The sequence below is a fragment of the Prenolepis imparis genome, unplaced genomic scaffold, assembly GCF_030444845.1.
Source record: "Prenolepis imparis isolate NDT839.2.m4 unplaced genomic scaffold, iyPreImpa1.0 SCAF_15, whole genome shotgun sequence".
Classification (NCBI taxonomy): domain Eukaryota; kingdom Metazoa; phylum Arthropoda; class Insecta; order Hymenoptera; family Formicidae; genus Prenolepis; species Prenolepis imparis.
In genome coordinates, this window is record NW_028141173.1 from 3,254,805 (window position 1) to 3,279,834 (window position 25,030).

At 32.8% G+C, this 25,030-nt stretch overlaps 1 protein-coding gene across 7 annotated transcripts in view; it reads left to right on the top strand.

Moving 5' to 3' along the window:
• The window catches only part of LOC145946157 (venom dipeptidyl peptidase 4), a 366,319-nt gene that overhangs the window by 260,473 nt on the left and 80,816 nt on the right, over nucleotides 1-25,030 (top strand). For all 7 annotated transcript variants that reach the window (XM_083055639.1, XM_083055641.1, XM_083055640.1 and 4 more), the window contains 2 exons: nucleotides 1,587-1,681; nucleotides 6,495-6,569. In XM_083055639.1, the coding sequence (XP_082911765.1) occupies nucleotides 1,587-1,681; nucleotides 6,495-6,569 (170 nt within the window). The remainder of the gene's footprint in view (nucleotides 1-1,586; nucleotides 1,682-6,494; nucleotides 6,570-25,030) is intronic.

Here is a 25,030-nt window from a genome sequence, read left to right on the forward strand (position 1 = left end):
CAAGCGCAGAGAAATTATTAAAGAAAATATATATATATATATATGTAATTTTTATTTATATTTCTTTTTTTTTATGGACAAATCGAATAATAAATTTTGGAAAATTTTGGACATATTTAAAAAAAAAGATTGTATGAAAAGAGGAAGAGAAGAGGACTTTGATGTGTATCAAACTACTTTTTATTTATCTTATTTAAACTGATCGCACATCATTAATGAAACATTCTTTATCATAATTTTTCAATAAATTGTATTAGATATATAAATATATACAATAATATGAAAAAGGATATTTCTCCGATTTGTTTGAATCTTTCTCTGAGAGGAGAGAAGACGCTTTTAATTCAAATAGACATACTCTTTAAGTATCGCCGAATAAAAGCATCATTGATCTCGTGTATTTTGCTGCGTTTATTGATCGCCGAGCGTCCAAAGAGAGACAATAAAAGAAATTTTTCGCGCGGGATATTCTCCCTCTATTCTCACCGTCATACATTTACCATCTATTTTCCGCGTTTCACCTTGCCAATAATAAAAAAAAAAAAATCTGTCGAACGAACGTTTTTCCGAGCATGTGTTCACGCTCTGCGAGAGTTTCTCGCTTATATCCGCTCGTTTCCCTCTCTCGTGCTTTATTCTCTTCGATAACGATAAAAATATTTCTTACTCACGTGGTCTATCGCCACCTAACTCAACGCTTGTTATCCCGGAGGATTTTTACGGCGCCGATCCTGTCAAGATTGATGAAACGACGAACCGTCGTTTCGCGAAGAACCGATTTTTGAGAAGGACGGCCTATCTTGAAATTTACTCGTACCTTTTTTTTTCTCTTCTCTTCCCTTCTCTTGTCTCTCTCCTATTCTTTTTTTCCTTCTATCTTCCTGCTACTTCCATTGCGATCAAAGGAAGACTGCATGCTCGGTTTTCCTCGCATAAAAGATGATCGGATGATGTGGAGGCAATTAATCAATCATCATTACCGGAGAGGTTTCATTTTTTTCTCTTTATAGTCTCTAATGATGAAAAGAGCGAGTGTAGCCACCGTTTTCCGGAAATCGCGTTTAAAGAGATAAAGGAAAATTTTTAAAAGGAATTTTAAGAGATAAGGGATTTTTTTATTAGATATGCGAAGAAAGAAAAATTTTTAAAATATATTATTTATAAAATATAATATATCATTTAATTTTAAATATAATGTATTGTTATGAATATATTATATTAATTTTAATTAATACAATATATTCTTTAAATTTCCATAATATAAGATATGGATATTTTTAACACATTTCTAACCCATATATAGCGTTTTTTTAAATATGTTTCTCATTAAACAGACACATCTTTGGAATAAAATTGATTGTTTTTTTAATGTATCGGGATGCAAATGCAAAATCGCAAAATATTCTAATCAACATGTGTGTGAAGAAGATGAGATTTTATGAAATGAAAAAGACTTGTTTAAACGTACACGGATATAATATAAAGTTTATGCGAAACGTAACGATAAGAATATCACATTTCTCGTCCCTCGAATGTGTATTAATTTAAAATTTAATTACAGCATACGTATAATTCTCTTGTTGCAGGAGAAGAGATCCTTTACCGAGACGAGATAGGTAATTTAATGATCTACAACGTCAGCTCGGCCGCATCCAAGATCCTGTTGGATTTAAACAATCCCGTAAGTTTTCTCAGATTTCTACACGTCATATGTATAAGTGTATAAAAGTTCTCGTGAGAGAGAAGACTCTTCGAAGTTTGCATGATATTCAGCAAAGCGTATCGAGGAATTTTCTGCTCGTAACGAAACTTAGAATTATCTCATTTTATTCTACATTACATTTCTATTAATAATATTAATATAACAACATATGATTATGCAAGAATATAAAATATATATATTAATATATATTGTATTGTATATACATTGTCATAAGTCATATGCGAAATAATAATTAAATCAAGCTTGTATACTAACTTTAAAAGCAAAATTATATTAGGTAATAATCGATAATAAAACAATATGCAATATTATCGATATGCATATCAGTTATATATGTCTCTTTATATTATATCTTAATGATATGAAATATATAAAAGATATATATATTATACCACTGTGTTATTATAACAATTAACATTGTATATATACTATATGCGATGCGTTGGATCTCGCCAGAGAGAGAGAGAGAGAGAGAATATTTCTGCACGTGCGCGCGTTAATATATGCGCAACAATTATTGCTGCATTAACATGCGTGCGATTAAATAGAAACCGCGCGGAACGAATAGCCGACCGAATTAATCGTACAAACCGTCGCAACTGTGGGCTTCACTTCCGAAATCGCAGATAACGACCGAAATGCACCAACGAAACCGTAGTATCTCTCTCATGCACGCCCCCTAATTTTCTTTCCCGTTCTAATTCATATCCGCGTGCGCGATCAATTAAAACCGGCACTTCCCATTGTAAGCGTGTACGAAAGCGGAAGCCGCGCGTGCGGATCGAATGCGAAAGCAGCGGCTGATGGGAAATCGGAAAAGGGGGGGAGTATGTCGAAATTATTTCGCGATGCGGACGAGAGGGATGTAATGCACACCGGGTCGCCGCAATGCATCGGCGACACCCTCCTCTTTCCGCCCCATCGTTATTCCCGCCGAAGAGATCGCGGCCGGTGACGGTAATTGCTCGTTATCTTTCACGTTCCGACGCGCGCAATCTATCGTCGACGATCCTCACGTACCTACAACACGCGCGTGTAGGATAGGGTAGGGTAGGTAGGTATCCCGGCTTGTAAAATGATTCATTACGACATCCGTATGGTTACGATACCCTTTCAGCTCCTCGAGATTTAACATCGCGGGGTGTCTTCGGGACACGCAAGCTTCGCGAATCATTCGTTCGCGGAATTTACGTATCGTGTAAAATGGAATTATTTCTGTACACACACACGTTTTTGCCGATATATCGCATCTGTATTTTTATTCGTTTCGAATTAATTCCCCCTCGTAATATCTCTCATTGAACATTTTCGTTTGCTGTTACTGTATCACGTTTTTTAATGATTCGCGATTTTACGAAAATAAAAGACCGGTGATTGTCAAAGATTTTTCTTTTTTGTCTTGAAAAATTCGGGAATTCTCATGGAATTTTATTGAGATTCAGGAAATCTCGAATTGAGATTTAATTTAATTTAATTACTTGATATCGGAGCAAGAAGAATTTTTGTCCTGTGCATAACTCAAAAATTAGTTTTAATGAAAAATTAATTTTCCTTAAAACGCACTACTGTTCGCATCTGATATCTCTTTCTAGGTTTATTTGAAATTTTTTGTATTCACATTGAGAGCCTTACTAAAATTCTTAACATAGATACATACAATAAGATAAATACACTTAAGATAAATACAATAGTAAACATTCGTATAACGAATACATTATGATACTTATTCGATCCTGATTCCGTGTTATACAATATTTATGAGTTGTACAAAATATTTGAAAATATTATTTATTAAAGAAATAACCTTTTAATTAAATTCGAAATTTATTTACCATGTTATGGAAATGATTGATCGCGATATACGAAATTTGTCGCATTTTTTTTTTACCACGTTATATACAAAAGTATCTCGCTGTTCAGGGATTTGTTGTATGTAATCGCTAGAGAAATTGCTGAGAAGAATTATATTAATTTTTATTATTCTTTGTTATTTCCATAATAAGCTGATGATACTTAAATTTCCTCCCTTGAAATTTCACAAACGGCGAGATGAAAAGACGATCTCTTCTTCTCACAATCAGTTGAAATCTCTTTCCTCTTTCATCACACTCGCCGTAATCAACAAGCGAAGCAAGTTAATTCTTTCAATTAAGTACAAATCGTGAAAGAGGCATTAAAATGAAAGTGCAAAGTGGTTTTTGACCAGCGTGACGCTCTCCATTTTTTCATCACTTCTCTCTCTCTCTCTCTCTCTCGAGTTAAATGAAGTCTTCTGTTCGCTGCATTGTTCGAAATCTTCGAGTGCAGCTCGACCCTTATTGCAGTTTAGACGGACTGCGATCTTATCGGGGCATTCCCGCTATTACTCTGAAAGCTATTAGGGAGTTTATGACCCGTGTAGCTTCGCTCACGTATGTATATATACAGCATTTGCTTGGAATGCACTTGCACCGAGAGTGAATAGGCATTGTATCTAAATGCATAATATTAAATAATTATTTCCACGACTTCCCTCGAAAATTCACACATTCAGTTTTCTGATATTAATAATATATCAGATGTTACTAAAACTGTTAAAAATGAGTCTGTCGAAGAAAGATTTCGTATGAATACGTATGTAAGTTTATCTCTATAAAATGTATTTTTTCACACTGTGATTACTTAAGATATTACGACGATAAAATTTAAGCCGCCTGTATACATATTTTTCAGTGCGATAAAATAGATTTTAAACTGCATGACAGGTTAAATTTGCATTTTATTTCTGTACGTTACGTATAAAAATTTTGCATGCTGAGGAGTAACAAGTTTATTAGTACGTGTCAAGCTGTCTCGGCAGAACATTTTAAAATGAGTTCGGAAAGTTGTTAATAGAATCATAACTTTACCATGTAACATAATAAAACTGTCAGTGTCACTTTGTTTTCGATGCTGATGTTGTATCTGAGATATTTTTTCTTTTCTTTTCTTTCTGAGGAATTTATTGAACCGGAGAAACATGTGTATGCATCGATGATAATAAATATGCTAGCTAAAAATTTCTTCTTCACAATCGCATTCCTTTTATCATGCTATGTTTCAATAATAATATTATTCAATAATAATATATATGTATAATATATTGATATATTGATATTTATAAAATATATAGTATATTATTCATAAAAATATTATCTTGAAGTTTTAATAACAATAATATTTCATAGAAATCATTTTTTAAACAAATTCCTTTTTATTTATTAATATAATAAGGTTAATAATTTATATGAAATATTAACGTACTCAAAGATATACTAAAAAAAATTCTTTTTTTTGCTATTCGACATAAAAGATACAACTTTGAAAAATCAGCGGGCGCTTTTTTTCAAACGAAATTATTTCGCGACGCTCTTTAAAGATCCGAAATTCTTAAACTTCATTAATTTACATATATATGTAAATGCGCTGTTGGGCTCCCACAGGTCAGCAGAAAATAACACTTGCGACTGACAACTCAAGAACGGGCAGAAACATGACACGTTAACCACGTTTATCACTCGAATAAACTTGTCGTCCTATTAAGGTAATAATGGCATTCGTCGGCCGTACATTATTACCGTATTATTACGATCGCGATAGTATGATTTAAACTGGGGACTATCATCTCGAGTCGGTCCGGTCCACCGATCGGACCAGCAGCTGTCGGGAAGCGATAGTCTCGTTCGGATCTCGCGACCTCATCCCATTAGAGGAGAGGGTCACCGCCGTAGCTCATTCAGGGACGATCGTAATTTACTCGTCGTGATTTCGACAAACCACGTTCCGGCATAATGCCTCTTCTAATGCGGTCGTCACTGCATTCGCAGTACGTTTCCATCCTCGTCCTGCTTAACGACTCGTTTTATAAGCATAATATAAACGATAAGCTTCTATCCTACGGACAAGCACGATTTGGCGTTCGATTATTGCGGCTCGATACGCAAGAGATTTTTTTTTTTTTTAATTAGTTAATCAGGATATTCACTTCCGGAATTTGTCAAGGATTTTTTTTTACCTTGAAAAATCCTGGGAATTCTCGTGAAATTTTATTGAGACGCTAAATATTTTCTCCAAAACTGTGTCTTTAATTATTTTATTCGTATTTAGCACTTAAGAAATGATGAGATATGTTCTAACATATTTTTGCAATAGTTAAGTTTTCATTAAAATCTCATGTGATTTTTATGGATGATTTCTTTTCTATCAAGGTTTTAAATTTCATAGAGAGAATTGTTCAATTTTTTAATAATATTTAAATCAATTAATATTCTTCAAGACATTTATAGTACATTATTTTTAAGAAGCTCTTATTTTAAAAAGCTACATCTACTTTCTTATTTTACCTGGAATTTTAAACGAAAATACCTGAAAGATCAGGGAATTTTTTTTATAAGATTTGAACATCCTATTAATACACCGAACATCCTTATTACACTGTATGCGACATGATCCTGTACAGATACTGAACTAACTTTTCGTGTCGTAATTAGCGAGCAGCGATCGCGTTTGCATTTTAATCCTTTACGATGGGTTAGAGCATTAATTCATGAGAGAAATTAATTAAGCATCAAATGCAGATTGTATAATCGTTTTGCGTTTCGTGCTTCCGGACGAAAGCTAAATCCAACAATAAAGCAACTGTATAACAATATAAGCTATTTATTGAGGATGTGAAATTTTTATTAACTAAGATACATGATTAAATATTGCAGTGACGTTTGTGACTAATAATTTGTTACTCTTTATTTTCCAGTCCCTGTTGTCGAGCTTTGATCATCAGTTGTCCGCCGACAAGAAGTATCTGTTGCTCGCTCTCAACTATCAAAAGGTAAGCGCTTTAAATTTTTGACAAATTGCAAATAATCGCGAGTATATAGGTGTATTGAAAAGAAATTATATAATTGCGTGATAAAAAAGAAACGAATGCGTTGATCGAGGCTATATTTTATTATTTAATTAAAATCACGATTTTGAATCTGATGATGTAATAATTACTATGCGCTAGTGACGCAACTCTCCTCGCAAACATATGCAAATGAAGATTACAGCAGTGCGATATAATTGTACCCGGCTCAGCCTTAGGCGAGCAGGTAATTTCTGACTTTGCATGTCTGATGTCCTCGTAATAAACTCAACGATATAGACTACGAACTCTAATATTAATGTTAATGAAGGAGTGCCTTCTCGTAATAATAATTCTCTATATATTTTCGAATAAATTGCAAGTTAATTATTTTTTGATTCGGAAATTGTCTCCCTCGAATTTATATTGCGCGACTATTTTGTTTCAACAAAGTTATGAAATTTTATTTAGCCAGCAATTCAAATGCCAGTTTTACGTATTCAATGAGAATTAATTTATAAATATATACATTTTTAAATATTATAAATTTTATTAAATTTTTAATTAAATTAAATATATTTTTAATGAAAAATATTAAGAGTTACATATATCTCTAGTCAAGATATCAGTATACAATATTCTAAAAGATTGACCGAAATTGTGATTTTGAAATAACGCTATCATTTTAAGCTAATTTCCAAGATAAAAGCGTATCTCTTCTGTATAAAATTTAAATTTGGAAATATAAAATATCGCGTAAGAATAATTCAACTTTTACTTTATATATCTCGTATAAAATAAATTTATATATAAAACTGAATTCTAAATCATACATCACATAATGTTTGCTCCACAATTCTTTATAAAAGGAAATACAATTGTTGTGTGAGAGGAATATATTAATATACTTTATAAAATATCTTTTTGTATGAATCACAAAGAAGCAACTCAGGAATTAGATTCTTTTTTCGAAGAATAATTTTTTTTATCGACGCTCTGACATTAATGAAAATCGAAGTGCGTAAGCGATCTTGACATTTTGTGAAGATAATCGCGAGAGGAAGGAAGATTACTCGAAAGTTATTCTTATTGCCGAGCCAAATGACTGTAATAAACGTCTCGTTCCTTTTCTTCTGTTACACACTTCGAAGTACACCGTTCGTCAAGCTATTCGAACTGTGCGTCAGAGTAGGAAACCGCTTAAACTTTCAAAGACTAGTAATTATATAAGGAAGCGAGACCATTTACGAAACTCCCATGCATCCACATTCCGTGAGGATGCATTCGAATACGAAGCCGCGAGGTAGATTAAGGTTGGTAATCAACGTGATGCGAAGTTTGTTTAATCTAGCGGTACATAGAATTTGTATAATAAAGCAACGCGTTTTAAGCACGTTATTAGTTAATACAAAACTGGTATATTCTCCTTTTAACATTTCACCTGCAGCATATTTTTTTACATGCTGTGTTTTGAGTTTAAGTTATGAGTTTAAGTTTTCATACATTCATTACATTTTCATTATATTTTGTCATTGCGTTTTCTTTTCTTTTCTCTAAAGAAAAGAGGCCATCTCTCTAATTTTTAGTAATAATTTTTAAATTCAAATATATTTATTTTACGGAAAATAAAGAGTGAGAGAGGGAGGGAGGGATTCATTCAAAGTTAAAGAATATCAAAAAATGATAGTGTTAGTTAATTAGATTTATAACAAACCTTCTGCAAGTTTCTTCTCAAATTTAACAAAGTTTTCATATTTTGTTTAATTTTATTATTAGATGTTAAAAGAGTTTACATCTATGTTACAATTTTAAAATTAAGCTAATTTCTTGCTAGCAAATCGTTTAAAATTACATAGGATTTATTTACAAAATCAAAATCTACAAGTTTTATCTAAATCATTTTGACATCCAGAAATTGTATGTAAAACTTCTATGTTTCCTCGAAAAGAAAAAAAATTTATGAAATTGTTTATTTTATACATATAAACTATATGCTAAAAATATGATACATAATTTTTAATCTTTATCTGCACCTCTTGACATTGAATAATACGAAATTTTCCATTTGCATTTTTTTAAGTCGTCGCTTTAAATCGTACATTAAATTTCATATTTCATGCATATAAACTATGATAAAAATATAATATATTTTTTATAATCTTTGTCTACGTCTCCCTATTGAATAATACGAAATTTTCCATTTGCAATTTTTTTTTAAAGACGTCGCTTAAGGCATATCTCAAATATGTTATCGCAGCAATGTCGCAATAAAAAAAGGACACAAAACGCTGAAATTCAAACTGAAATTCGAAACTCAAATAACGCTCTCGCGGGCAAAAAATGTATATTTGCGTGCAATTTTAATTTTTGTTTATTCGTTCGACCAACCCCGTGTGCGGATTAATGTTGCTCCGGCTGCTCTTGACGCGGCGCGATCAACTTAATTCAACGCGATCATGCGGAGAGAGAGAGAAGTTAAATTACGAGCACACCCCATGGCAAGCTAAATACCATATAATATCAGCGCGGCCGCGTCACGTGGGCATTCTACGATTGTGTACGCGACGACCTTTGTCTCCCTTCGTCTCTGTTGGGCCACGGAACCCAGTGTCGTGCCCTGGCGTCACCACCCATAACCGACCAACAATCGTCCATCCACTGTGCACGCTGGTCGGTCCAATTGCATACATTACCACTGCCATATCTCTCTCTTCTTGCCCCTTTCCTCCTTGTCACGCCCTTTCAGCCGCTTCTCCTTGCGTCGTCCGCGTATACAGGGTGAGCCAGTTTAATATCCCATCGCAAATATCTTTTTTTCTATGCCTTTTACAAACAAATGTTTCGCACAAAAGTTGTTTGACTTTAAGGGGGACGCAAGACAGTGATATTAATTTGTTTACAAATGTGCCACTTTCGAGAGATTCACTGATTCATAATTTTTTTAAAAGTTTTTTTAGAAATCGAAATTTATTTTTTAACAAAAGTGCGTCTTGTTAAGACAAATCGAAAATGGCACCATCTGTAAACAAATTGATCTCGCTGTCTTGTGTCCCCCTTAAAACCAAACAACTTTTGTGCGAAACATTTTTTTGTAAAAGGCATAAGAGAAAAGATATTTGAGGTGGGACATTAAAATGACTCACCCTGTGTCACGTGTGTGCTTTTCCCTCCTCTATCTCTCTCTTATTCACTCATTGTGCGTCTCTCTATGCCGACGGTCCATCGTGTGTAGCCGTGCTGTTACCAGCGCACGTGAAATCCTAAGTTATGTCCTGGACGGACCATCTGGATATCCGAAGAGAGAGACTAGACCGGGCGCCATCCGCCAACGGGGGTAATCGCTGTCGGAGAAATCGCCGAGGTTTCTTCTGTTACTTGATCCCCGCCGATGCCTCCTCCGAGAACGGGAGCCGGAGCATTTTGCGAGATTGGACAGATTGGTGGGTTGGGCCGCGAGTAGCGATAGGATCAAGTTCAATGTGTACTTAAAAATCCGAATCGAATCCAATAATCGAGTTTCATTCTCTCGAGGATTCGAATGATACTCATAAGAAATAATATTTCATATATTGTGATTGCGAAGTAATCGAATCTAGAACAATTATATTCGAATTTTAGACTGAGTGCTTGCAAGGTTCGAAATAATATACTTTTAAGTATTTATAATCTTATAAATACTTAAGTACTTTTTATCGTAAAGAATTGAATCTTTTACTAATAATACTCGAACTCTATAAACAATAAAATAAATATCTATTTATAATACTTGTTACACATACACACATGCACATTCCCCTTCCCACTCATTCACCTACCCCCATTTTCTCCTAAGTATCATAAAAGATTCGAAGGATAATCGATACTTGACCCAAGTTCGAATGTACTTGGAAGTACTACTCTTATTTTTCGAGATACTTATAGAGGATTCGAACCTATCTCGTTCGGATTTGAATCTACTTGAAAATAGTATTTTTTTTTTTTGTAATTATAGTGAGTTCGAACTAATACAAACAAATTTGAATACTTAATCCCAAGATACTCAATCCCATCACTAGCTGTGAGATGATTCCAAAATATTTATTACAGCGATAAAGAAACAGTAACAGAATTGAAAACCTACGCACACACACATTGCAACACTATATTTTTATATTATATTGTCAAAAGCCAATAGAAACGTAGAGGATCTTTAGTCTTCGAGCTGAATTATTTGTAGTTGCAGCGTTATTTTATCATTAGCAGTTATTTTGAAAATTATTATGCAATCATTAATAATCATATTACGAATTAAAAAATTCATAATTTAAAATGTTTAAATAATTTAAAATTCAAACTTATCGCACTTTAACTGGTGATAACTTGCATGACAGTTGAGAAGAGTTGATTTATAATATAGAATAATATAGAGTAATTTTGCTTTATCAAAATATATATTTATTGTACTTACAATGTTGTGATGATATTAATACGCGTAACTAATTAAATTGACACACTTAATTGAATCCTCTCTACCGCATGTAATTATGTATACAATTCCCTATGAAATGTATATAGAAAAGCATTCGTGCTCTCTCTCTCTCTCTCTTCTCTTTCCTCTCTTTCTGCAACGCATATCGAGATTAAACTTACCGTGATATCTAAACAGAGGATGAAAACTGGACACATAATACAGATTTTTCTCATTAGAAGTAATTAAAAGTTTTCATCTACTGATATTTTTCTTCGTTAAAAATTCCGTTTTATTAATTTTTCTCCGCACGGTGCTGCGACATTAGAAGCAACATCTGGTACAAGGTGCATGTCTCTAATACCTTGTGAAATTATGCACTATTAATGTTGCGGAGCTCTCTGGCACTTACTTCATTTTTATAAATTAAGTGCATTACGCCTTATGTGCGAGTAGATTTCTCTCTCTCTATTTTTAGGAGAATAACATTACGTGCCCAAAGCAACATAACACAGATGTAACATTACATCATTTTGCTTTTTTGATCTCATCTATCGTATAAACTAACGAGAATGTATTAACACAATTGTATTAACACCCGCGAATATTTTTTTATTCATAAAATTTGTAAACTTAATAGTAATTTGAATTTTATATAAAATGTCCAACTATTTATTAAAGTTAAAAACTACCAAATTTTTCCTTTAAGAAAAGCGTGTTAGCATTTTGTATCAAACGATTAATTTGTAGCATAGCAAAATCTTAGTCGATTTATTAAAGTAATCATTGAATTTTAAAATTTTTTGTTAATTATTTGAGTAGTGATTAGCATATATCGTCATAGACATATGAGATTATAAGATATAGATTTACATATAATAAGATTAATATATATTTAATTTAAAAAAATACACGTTTTAAACTTCTAAATAAAATATTTATAAAATATAATCAGTTTTATCATCGAATCGACGATGTCGAGGATAAATTATTTTTCGACATTGATCAACTTTGGATATATATATATCTTTTTCCTCTCCCTTCTTACGCGCCTCTTCACTTAAAAGAGTACTACAGTTGATTAGTGTGAAATGAAATGTGAATCTTTTTTAATTAAACGGATAGAATTATATCCGCAATCCACTGTGTCAGTCCACATTTCATGCCTCGCCGACATATTCAATTAATTTTTTTTTATTCGCCATCGTACCGATACCGACATCGCGCTGTTTCTCGCTATATCTCTCTGCGTCAACTTTATAACGTCAAACGCCAGCGGCGTTTAATCCCGCCACGATCCACGGTATATTGACCATTAATTAAACGGCGTTTCTGTTGAATTTATACCATCCGCGATCGCGCGGGGGATTATCGGCGATAGCTTGGATAGATTTCGCTTGATCTCGTGTTGCATAGCGAAACATTTCGTTTCTTATTTAGAGCTTTTGTAAGGGAAACAGAGAGGAGAATAGAAAAGAGATTATCTTACATCGGTGACAGGAACTTTTGCAACACACTACCAAAAAGTGTAATAATTTGATATTTATTAATTAGATTATTAATATTATTTTATTATTTCTTTATTTATTTTTTAATTAGGTATTTTTTTTACTATTTTATTATTTATTAATATTATTATATAATTTTATATTTATTAATAGATCATTTATTAATATTTTGTACTCGATAAACAAATAAGTAACTTTTCATACAGTAAATGAAATTGATCAAGATTAATCTTCTTCAATTAATTTTGGAGAGAATTACAAAACAAATTTTATTCTAAAACTATGAAACTTTTCATTGTATTCTATATAGAACTAGTATAGCTTACTATTTTTATCTTTCATGTGTATAAATTTAGTAGTGCATTTTTCAGAAATAAAGACATTGGTTTTCTATGTATTTTTCTTAATAAAAAGGTCGTGCAAGAAAATCGCGATATTTTTTTTCTTATTATCTTCTTTATTGCACGGAAAATATTCTGCAAGAGATGCTCGCGACGTGAAAGAATATTTTACGATGCTCTATCTTTAAGATAACGATACCAGGTGCATCTGCGAGCCTCATATATGACCGCATAAAGGACCTCATATAGACTACCGGAGTCTCCGACCGTCGATGACACAAAAGGAATACGAAAACACAGCGTTAGCTGTTTCTTGTACCATTAGGGGAACCCTTAGTTGAGTACCAGCGCGCTACAGTATATGTTACATGGACGCTTTTTGCGTCATTAGTGTTTCAAGGGGCGAGGGGAAAGAAGGGGGGGAAATAATAATCGTTATGACAAAAACATTTTTTTGTTTCGTTCTTTTTCTGATGAAACTATATTTTCAAGAAAATATTTTTACGCACGAAAAAAAAACGCATTATTCTTAATCACAATAATGATTCGTTGTCGTTAATTATATTTTATTATTCGTATTATTTTATTATACATAGTATGACAAACTAAATGTTTTTTTTATGGAATTAGGTATAAATTATAATTTTCAAGATGTACATATTATTTTATAATATTAAAATTATATTTATTTGACCTATTTGATTTTTTGGTCGATTCTGTGTTTTTAAAGTAGACCTTTGATCGCTTTTTTTATGAATTGGTTATAAACTTAATTAATAATCTTTTTATATTTTTTATTTTTATTTTTATATTTTATTATTTTTCTTTATCTAATTAGTACAAGTTCTAAAGGATAACGATATAATTAACTTATAACAGAGAAAACGCAAAACAAAATTCTCCTTTGCGTATTTCCGAGAATACTCGATGAAAGTTTTTCAAGAATTTTCTTTTCATCTCTATTTTCTTTGTTTTATGTCGCGCAACTCTTTTGCAACTCTTTGTATGCACATCCTGAAAAATATAATATATGGGAAAAAATAACGAAGATAAAAATTAATGATATACTTTTTTGTGTCTTTGAATGTTTTTCAATGTGCTCTATGTCAGCAAATAGTAGAGATCATTATAATATTAACGATAAAAATTGCATGAAATATAGATTTATTCTTACTTATACAACTGATTTCATTGTGATTCGTTAGAGTCATTTTTGACAACTTTTGTTATAATAAAAATTAAATCTTGCAATAATTACAGTTAAATGTGTTAAATATTTTATGCGTAAATAAATATTTAGTGTGTATAATGCAAATATGAAATTGAATTTTAATGAGATCGTAAAACTTCAATATTTGTGTGGATTATAAATATATTACATATATTTAATTCAATTTTTTTGTTCGAGAATAATTTATTTCATTACTTTCGATGTTCCAATTGTGGTATTTATATTATACAAGACGTAATAGGTATTGTTTAATTAAATCAGTTTGATTAACTTTTATTATATTAATGTAGTCTATTAATTTAGTTCACTAATTATTATATTAATCGTCATAATGTTGTAAATTTAAAATAATTTCAAACAAGATTATTTAAAATTGTCACAAATTATTTTTAAACATTCACTTCAAATATTGAAAAGATATGACAAAAACTGGAGAAGAAATAAATAGTTAATTCAGTAGTTTAAAAAAAAGTTTCCTCTCATAGTTCTTTCTAAACGATAATGATCGATAACATCGCATTCCTCTCGGACCAATATTAAGGAGAATACTTCATCCACTGCGGCACACAATCTGACGATTAGAATTATGAATTACTCGAATCGTGTCTCGCCGTCCCGACTGTTTCCTGGCCGACGTCCAAGGAACGCGTTCGCGATCGAATTTTTCTTTCGCCAACTCTCGTTCGCCTCGTTCGGCAAAGTCTCCCAAGTTCCTCGGACTACTTGCTCGATTCTAATCCAGGATTTATCACCGCGCACTCCCGCTAATTCGGAATTTATGCCGCAGCGATACTTAGACATAGTTACCGATGACGTTGGCGTGCTATAATTCCGACCAAATGACGTTGCATTCCGGCAGCATTAAGTCCCCGAATGGCATTTCGACCTCGTATATATATCCCCCGCTCTCTTGCTTTTCTTAATCTTCCCTAGATTTGTTTTAATTTTGTTACGACTAATTAAGATAGACTGTGCCATCTTCTCGTGGAATCTAGCGATTTATTTCCTCCTTGTGTTTACTTTTCTACTAGCAGAATCTCTTCAATATATAACGAGAAGCTGTTGTCCGATTTATTGGGGACAATGTTATTTTCGGGATTCCTAAATTATGTATATTTGATAGATTTTTTTTATCAAGAAAAAGAATGTCGCAAACTACAATTCGCTACGATCAAGTTTTTGAGATATCGATGTTTCAAAATTTAATTTTTTTTAAATATATTGAAAGTTTAAAATTTTTGGCAAGAGATCATTTTCATAGAGATTTTTTATCAAATCAATTTAATTTTAATTTAATCAAAAATGAATTTAGATTAGGTCAGAATTTTTTCGAGGAGGTCCTCTTCTCCCTATGATTTGCGGCATTCTTTTTCTGATAAAAAATCCTATTAAATTGAGGGGTCTCAAAATAACATTCTTGCTGATTTATTTTTATTTTTTAAGTATTTATATAACTACACAGTATCTTGCAAATGTTTGGATATCGTGTTGTTTATCGCACTCTTTGACAACTGAGGCGATATAATAGTAACGAAATATATTCGAGACAGTTTGCTATTGCTAGTCTGTTATCAGATTTGTAACTTTAACTTGTAAGAGGAAGTGGAGATAATATAATTTTATATAAACTACATGTACACTCTCTCTCTCTACATCGAGATATACTCTCTGTTGACACGATTTAGAAACTTTGCATATCTGGGCTAAAATGGCTCGACAATGAAAGTCTTCACCAGAGAAAAAATCTGGCTTTCAACGAAACTTATATAATTATATAATTAAATTTCTCGAGCATTTCTCATGTGACATAAAAGAGGGAAGATTTGTATCGCGAAACTTTTTGCTTGGGCTAAAAATTAATTCAAGGGATTGAGACATTTATTAAGATTGTTTTTTATTCGTTGTTATATCGATAGTGCAACTGCTTCTAAAGGAATTCGATCTGCAGAAGCATTTATCACGAAGTAGGATATATTGTCGAGGCAGCTTATCTGTCCGGATGTGCACGCTCTGTATGTAATATCGCGAAACTTATTCAGTGCAAGCACAGCACGAATTTTCGATAAACATATAATATATGTATTATAGACAAAAATTCATGAGTGAAAGAATGTATGAAATGCTAGGCACTTTATATATTCTATTTGGTTATGAATGAAGATTACTTAAAAAATTATTTAAAAATCTGTGTAAATATAACTAGTTATATAATCAGGGTGTCTACTTTCTGAAAAAATCTTGATTGTGATTTTATTCTTTATATTTTATAATCTTTTGTCAAAGTCTTATATAAGTTTCATAGAAAATTTTTCAATATTTTAATAATATTTAAATAAATTAGTATTTCTTGAGACACGTTTATAATAAATTATTTATTTTATTTTATATTTATTTTATATTTTGATTTTATATTATATATTTTTGCATATAATGTTCAGATATAGTGATATATCGCACTTTGTTATTGTTTAAATTAAATTTACGATTAATAATTTTATCTAGAATTTTAAACGAAAAAATACTTGGAAGATCAGGGAATTCTCAGGGAATTTTTTAGAACATTTGAGAATAAATCTACAATTAAGTATAATTCAACTAGTTTCGCGATCGATACCTCACGAGGATATTAAGCGACACAATATAGTGCCTCGGGAATATAATGTGCGAAAATGTGTTGCGCGACAAAATAAATACTGAACGAAACGAGTATCGGTCTTCCGTAATTCCGACGTAATCGCCTCCGTTTCCATCTCAATCACGATCGAGAGAGCTCTTTCGGTCGCATATGCGGTCCATTACTGGCCGCCGGATGACCGATAACGGGTTTGCGCTACTGGCGACACGGCTGACTCGCGCCGTCGGAAGCTACTGCTGTCAGTAGTGCAAGCGGACGGATCAGCTGACGCGGGCGCGCGCGTCTGACAGTTACTGCCGCCAGTAGTAGAGCGGGCGGACGGGTCAGACGCGCTCGCGGGGCTCCGCTGCCAGTAGTGACGCGGGCGGATGGGTCAGACGCGCTCGCGGGGCTCCGCTGCCAGTAGTGACGCAGGCGGACGGATCAGACGTGCTCGCGGGGCTTCGCTGCCAGTAGTAACGCGGCGGATGGGTCAGACGCGCTCGCGGCATCGCTGCCAGTAGTAGTACAGGCGGATGTATCAGACACGACGACGGCGCGCTGCGCTGTCGAGAATTTTAAGATTAATTTAACCACTCTCTCTGCCCGTATATACACAGACACACACACACAGATACTCGCGCATAGCTCCGATGGCTGCTTCGAATTGGTTCGCCGATAAGCCGCTAAATGCGAGAAAGCTATCATAATGGTTGTCGCCTGTCGACCATTTACCTGAATTATCGATAAGCATTTCGCGGCATTTTTATCGCATTACATGGATATTTGTACGAATGTATATATCTCAATATCGACGGGATAAAAATATTATTTCCATATTTATTTAATATATTTATATTCTTTTTGAGCGTAACTCTCTCGTGTTTATTTCTGTTTTATTTTAACAAATTTGTTTCTGTAAGGAATTGTAGATATTGTTGCTATTAATGTAAATAAATAGATGTTTTTTTAATATTGAAAATATTAAATACAATAAATATAGAATATTCAATAATAGCGGAAAAGGCTTCTCTTCCTTCAAACGCAAAGTTCTCGTATCTTATCGATCTAACTTTAAAAAGTAGAAACATCAATGGACTTTAAGTCAATTTTATTTAAAAATACTATATTAAAAATTCTGTATTTTTCAAAAATATATAATTTAATATAAGAATAAACGTCAGTTTTAGATTTTTATGAGATAGTCTCGAAGAACGAGTTTACGTTGAAGAGATACATATCTTTTTCAGAGAAAAGACGCGAGGAGGAAAGTTGATTGAGTTTTATTCGATGGACAATCGATGTATCGCGGACGTTCGTAAACAGTCCAAGTCTCTCTCCCCGGGGGAGAGATAAAAGGATGTGGGGGACCCATAAAGAACTCCGACGCGACAGCGCCATGTGTTTGTGATTTCGATAAATGACAGGGGGAAAGAAGGGGGGCTGTATGTACAAGTAGTTACGTACACGTGTTCCGCCAGACCGTAACATCAATCCGGAGTATCGAGCAAACGTTAAAAGGGATCGAGTCATAGGTTTTCTACGCGGTGGGGACAGAAGGGGGGGAGGGAGGGGGAGAGAGGGGTTCATCGATGATTTTAACGAGACGTTTGCGCGTTTATGCGATCGGGGAATCGCTCTTCCTCCTCTCCTCCCTTCTCTCTCTCTCTCTCTTGAACAGGATACTCCGTCATATCCGTTATCGTCATTCTCGCGTATGCCTGTTACGAAGATTTAATGCCCAGCGATTGTCATCGATACCCTGGTCGGTCATCCTGATCGTTACATTTTATTTTGATATTCGATAGCGATAAAAGCGTTGACGACTCGACGAACTTGTCGGGCTCGAGCGTCGCGTTGGGAAATTTTTCGGGCATATTTTTGAAAATCATATGATTGTTCCAGTGCGTTTTCAGATGGCCTCTTTCGTAATGATTAAAGGCTAAATGAAATATTTTCTAAATATAATTAAATTGATTAAATATAATGAATTGATCGTTTTTTAAAATATCAATTAATATGTTATGTGTAAGAAATAATTTTATTTATTATTTATAGTTACAAAAAGGATGTTTTTAATTGCTCTTTTAGATGCTCTTAAATAAAATGATATAATAAAAATTATAATAAATAGAAAAAATTGTAATTAAACAATTTAGAATTATAATTTATAATGAAATTATATATACATTTTTGTTTTCTAATTAAGATTGGTTAATATACATATTTTATTTGTTTTATTCATTTTGTTTTTATATTGTACGATGAAAGAGCATTTATGTTTTTAACCTTTTATTTATTACCATGGATAACGCGTTTTATATATGAAAATCCTTTTTTAATTCAAGATCAAATACTGCGCGATCGTTTCCAAAAGCATTCAAACGTATTGTTCTGTGGAGTCCAAAACGATAAAACTAAAAAATAGTTTCCGGCAAAAATTCCACCTAAAATCACCTATATGTAACGCGCGCGCCACGTTTATTCGTTCCACCGAACAAGACCGGAGCTCAATATTCGCAATTCAAATTTCCTCATTCGATCGTTAAATTTGCCGGCGATCAGAATCAAGAGAGAAATCAATTTTTCACCGGCTAGTAGGTAAGAGAGCGCATTAATTTACCATAGTCGTTGGTCGTTAATTAATTAAAGTCACTAATGGAAATTGGCCCGATTGGCCGGTCTTTTTGAAGTTACCGGTGGGAGAGCGGGGGATGTCGAAGTATAATGACTCTCATCGGAAAATAGACGGTCGATCAATTACGATGAGAACTCTTTTCGGCTGCGTTTTCCATGAAGAATCCCGGCGCGAGAAATATCACGTACTCCGTTTCGTTCTCCGGATCCTTTTTCAGGATCACGAAGAGAGGCCGGTTAGGAGCCTTGCGCGAAATTCCAGATGCAGAATAGCCCGTTAAACCGTCAACGCGAGTTCCGGTGGTATCGATTTCCGTCTCCTCTCTCCCCTCCCCTTCTTCCCCCCTCTGTGATCTTGAATTCACGTCCCGTCCGCATAACGTAAGCAATAAGTGCCGACGTTGAAACCGCGGCTAGAACTGTCATCGCGTTTTTTACATTCCTTTTCCTCGCTTTGACTTATTCTAAGTCCCTCTCCTCGCTCGAGATCAGCACAATTGTCTCTCGTGATTAGACGTGAAAACATTTGTCGAATTTTTGCTGAGAGGACGATTATATAACTAGTTATAGAATCAGGGTGTCTACTTTTTGAAAAAACCTTGATTGTGATTTTATTGACGATCTCTTTTTAGACAAGATTTTATATAAGTTTGATAAAGAAAAATTGATCAATTTTTTAATAATATTTATATAAATTAATACTCTTTAAGATATGTTTATAATAAATTATTTTTTGTTTTATATTTTTAATTTATATTTTTTCATGTATCTTTAGATATAGTGATATATTGCATTTTATTATTATCTAAATTACTTTTACGATTAATAAATTACATAATATTAAATATTAGAAAAATTGCATTCTTTGTAGTTGTATGAAGAAAATATTAGAAAGTGCATGCAATAAAAAAGCTTATTTTAAAAAACTGCATCTACAAATTTTCTTATTTTACCTAGAATTTTAAATAAAAATATCTGGAAGATCAGAAAATTCTTAGGGAATTTTTTTACAAGATTTGAGTAAACACCCTGTTGTTATTCGCTTGGAATTTATTCGGACGTGCTTATGAGTATTTTTCGTTCGTATTTTTAGAAACGCACGGAATAAAATCAATGCGATAAAACGACATATCGTGAAAATTTATATTTCTCGGTTTAGAGTTGAACCGTTTATCAGTGCGATAATGTAAGCATCCTTGTTCATTGAAAGAAGTAAAATTTGTGAATGTGTTTAATGCAAAAAAATCCAAGCTACCTTACCGTAGCTATATTTTCTACGGTTTCATAACAAAGGAATACATTTAATACATTTTTGTCATATATTTATGTGGCTCTTTAATTAACTGAAGAAAAACTTTATCTTTTTTTTTTTTGAAGGATATATGACACTGTTTAATTAAAATTAGATACAAATTGCAAAAAAATTAAATTTTTTCTTAGTAAATTAGTTTTTTAATGAATATTTTTATTCTTATTTATAATTAATACAGATTCACATATGACTGATGTTATGCAAATAAAAGAGATAAGTGCAAGAATGTTGACGTCGATCATATCGCGTGAATCGACATTTGTGATGACGTAACGATCATTGCTATGCTACTCAATGAGCTCATAATTCATTATCCGTTCACTACTGTACAGAGCCATTATGTCTATCCGTGCGATAGACATCGATTGCTCAATATTGACATTGATTTGATGCGTGAAACGCGACAAACGCGATCTGGCAAAATTCACTCTGCGAAAATAAACAATGCCACACACGCAGCGATTTTTTGTTTGTTTTTTGAGAAAGAAAATTCCGCGATACAAAAATCTGAAACTGACGGAATATATATGCGCGAGGAATGAAAATAAACTGGCACTTTTGTATTTTTTTTTTCGCGATTATAATCTTTATTTCTAAGAAACATCGCGTTGATTTTCTTATAAGGTCAATATTTGTTGTCTCAATTAAATTAAAGAATAAATTAGTTTTATAATTTCCAAGAGAAAATTTATGCGGTTATATTTACTGCGTTGCGAAGCTATTTACATTCTTAAGGACTACTGGAATGAAATTTAAAGTTTAAAATATTAGCAAGAGGGAGAGAGAGAAAAGAGAGAGAGAGAAAGGGGAGAGAGCTTATTACATAATGGTTATCTATAGCGTTTTTTAATTAAAAATTTTGCCCCAAAACCATATACAAAGTGATCTATGACGAGTGTAAAAAAGTTTCGACATCTTATCCATTTTAAATAAAAAATGTTACATACGAACATAGGTCCTATTATAATATTTTAACAGATTGTTACACAGCGAGTTTATTCAGCATCATCGTCAATTGTTGCTAAAATTTATTCGATTATTGATTGTCGATTTCTTGATCACTTGATTACTCGATTTGCTACTACACCGATGAAACTTTAATCTCTCGTAGTTCTATAACCAATTGAAATAGGATCGATCGTATGACATTTTTTTACTTGAAATGACCTTCCGAACAAGCTGTCAAAGCTTTTTTTCATTTATTGTTTAATCACCCTGTATATTAACAAGCCAATGACTTTATAAACGTGATCAATCCTAGTTGAACGTAGAGCGTTTCAATGGACACTTCAATGATTCCCACGTCATCTTTGTTGTACAAACCCGACACATTTAGCTGCTCTCCGCTGCAATAAGAGCTGAAGCGGCATTTCGCAAGAGCAGCAGCTCGGCCCCGCGCTCGGCCGCAGTCGAATTGTTCATCGCGGGATTCGAACAATGTCATTAACGTATCTAAATTCCGGCACGCCCGGGTGTGTCACCCATTGTCGCTTTGACCGCGCCTCGCTTTGTTGTTGTACAATTACGTGTACGCGTGCGTGCATGTATATATCGCGATCCGCACTTGTGGAGAGCCGGGAAGCAAGTGGACGCGTACAAAGCGGATGCAATAATGGCAAGCGGGATAGAAATTCCGCCTTCTGATCTCGTTGTTCATAATAAACTTTGCTCCTCAATGTGCTAATGACGGGTCCCCGTGTATCCCGAATATCCGGAGATTGCTTTACTTTAGTAAGGAATTATATCAGCACGCGCACGCACTAGCACGCGCAAATTTATTCTCGGAGATCAATCATTATGTATGATTCAAAAATAATTCAAAAAATTATACTTCTTATATTATATAATTTATTTAATTTTTATAAAAATTATACAATATATATTATTATATATTATATGTTATATATTACATATTATGTCATATAATATATAATATTATATAAATTTATTAATTTATATAACAAAAATATATAATTTTAAAGAAAAAAGTTTAAACTTTGAATTAAAAAATTAAGGCCACTAAGTCTTATAACATTTGCTTTGAGCTCATTTTGTAAGCTTTGAAGAGACCTTTAAAACGCGCCCAGGGTTGTTGCTCTACGACTTATAGTTTAATTTTCGCGAAAAAACGTTTAAACTTTGAATTTAAAAATTAAATAAAAAAATAAAAATTAAATAAATTTATATAATATATAAAATATAATTTCTTGATATATTTTTGAAATATTAGTTCTTGAATTATTTCTTGAATTGTATAATTTTCAATAATTATATAATATATTACATAAATAATATGTATTGTATAATATTATATAATTTATAATAAAATTCATGAAAATTAATTAAATTATACATACGCATATGTACGTATATATTGAATATATTTTGATATATTATTTATTCTAACATGGAAAAGAGTATTCTTAACATCCTCCTACCTCGCAAACAACACTTATTGTCTTTCGAAATGACTTTGCCGGCGTAGCTTGTTAAAATTTCAAGTTAAAAAGACTGTTTCCTACTAATCCAGTACTCTCGCAAAACTTTCACGAGTATCAGGCATTATATGTGCGCCGAATGCGATTGTAGAAAGGGGATAAGATAAAGCGAGACTCACAAAGAGGAGAATTTGGACGGTGACAACATTCTCACCCTGAATGCTATTATTGCATCCGTTTGTACGTATTCGGAGTTAGCGTAGATTTCTGTCGGTCGACACCGAAACGCAAACGCACCGCATCGGATATTCGGTGGTCGTGTCTTTGGTTAGTCCGTCGGATTTGTTCAGCCTTCGCTCCGTATAAATAGGATTAAGGCTTCGTTGATGCAAAGAGAGAGAGAAAGTGTGTGTGCGGAGAGAGCAGCCACTCGGTACGTATATTGCATTTTATACCTTTGAGGACAGACTTTTAGTTGTACTATTAACAAGAAATCTATTTATATATATGTATATACATATATATAAATATATAAAAAAAATTGGCCCACTCTGTATATATATACAGGAAACATATATAGGAAAAATTTAGGGTGGTACATTAAAGTGGTCCACTCTGTATATATATATATATATATATATATATATATATGTCTTTTTATTATACAATTTATTAGCTTATAAAGTTTGTTACTTTTTTAATGTGTGAAATTTTATAAATTTGCAGTAGTTTTTAAAAAATTTTACTACGAAACTTTTACGATATTTTTAATATTATGAACAGATTTTTCTTCCTTCCGGGACTTTTACACTATTTTTACAAGCTTTTTTTTATTGATATATAAATATAAAATAGTTCGAGAATGAAAGATAAACCGAAAAATATTTATATGTTCATCGATTGCCGAAAAAATCTCAGTCAGCCATCGAAACTAAAAACAGACGGGAATGTCGTGTAATTTTGGGGAGCGGGGACAGGGGGCCACATGGACACAGCCATCAGGCTGGCGTCGCCAGGTGTGACGTGCGTTTGAAAAATTGCCGGTCATCTGCGTTTAAAGTTGAACGAGGCGTCGCTTTCGCAGACACAACGTTACGAAGAATTAATTCGCGGCTTGACGCGCGTCAAAGGATTAAGGCTGTACCGTAGATAGGACAATGCGAAAGTTTAATCTGCTTGATATATTTCATCATGCTGTGACAAATTTTCGGAATATTTCGGTGACACGATTGTATCGAGCTTTTCGTCGTCGCTTCATAAATTCGCGTCGGCTTCGTGATAATCTCGGATATAATCTTAATTTAAACACTGCTCCGCCTTTTTTTTTTCGTTGAAAATTGACCGTAAAAAAATCGCCATATCTTTTTATTATGTGCAATTTTTTCTCTATTTTTCATAATAATTAAAGTAAAATGCATTTCTTTGAAATGTGTGCTCATGTTTGTTCGCTTATTATTATTGTCTGAGTTAATTTATAAAGTAGACTCTCATTGTGATGAAAATGTAACATCTCTGAATACTTGGCGTAACAATTAAAAATATAATTATTGTAAAAGTGTACTTCATTTCTATTCTGATTAAAATGTTTTAAAAAATTGCTTTAATTATGTGTTGCAATTAACTCATAATGGGAAAACATTTTTTGTAAATAATAATAAGAATAATAGAAGAATATTTTTGAAATAAGATATATTAATTTAAATTGTTATTTTATATATATATAAACAAAATATATACAAATATAAGTGATAGGCCTTAAGAGTCGAACGCGGATGTTGATGCGTATTCCAACGAAATTTAATTTTTCGCTGGAATTAAATTAATTGTGCACAGGGCACGAATTTTGCTACTTGGTATACTGCCAAGTCTTGTATGGAATAATCTCATACTTGAGATTTTTATTCCATACATCCCCTCT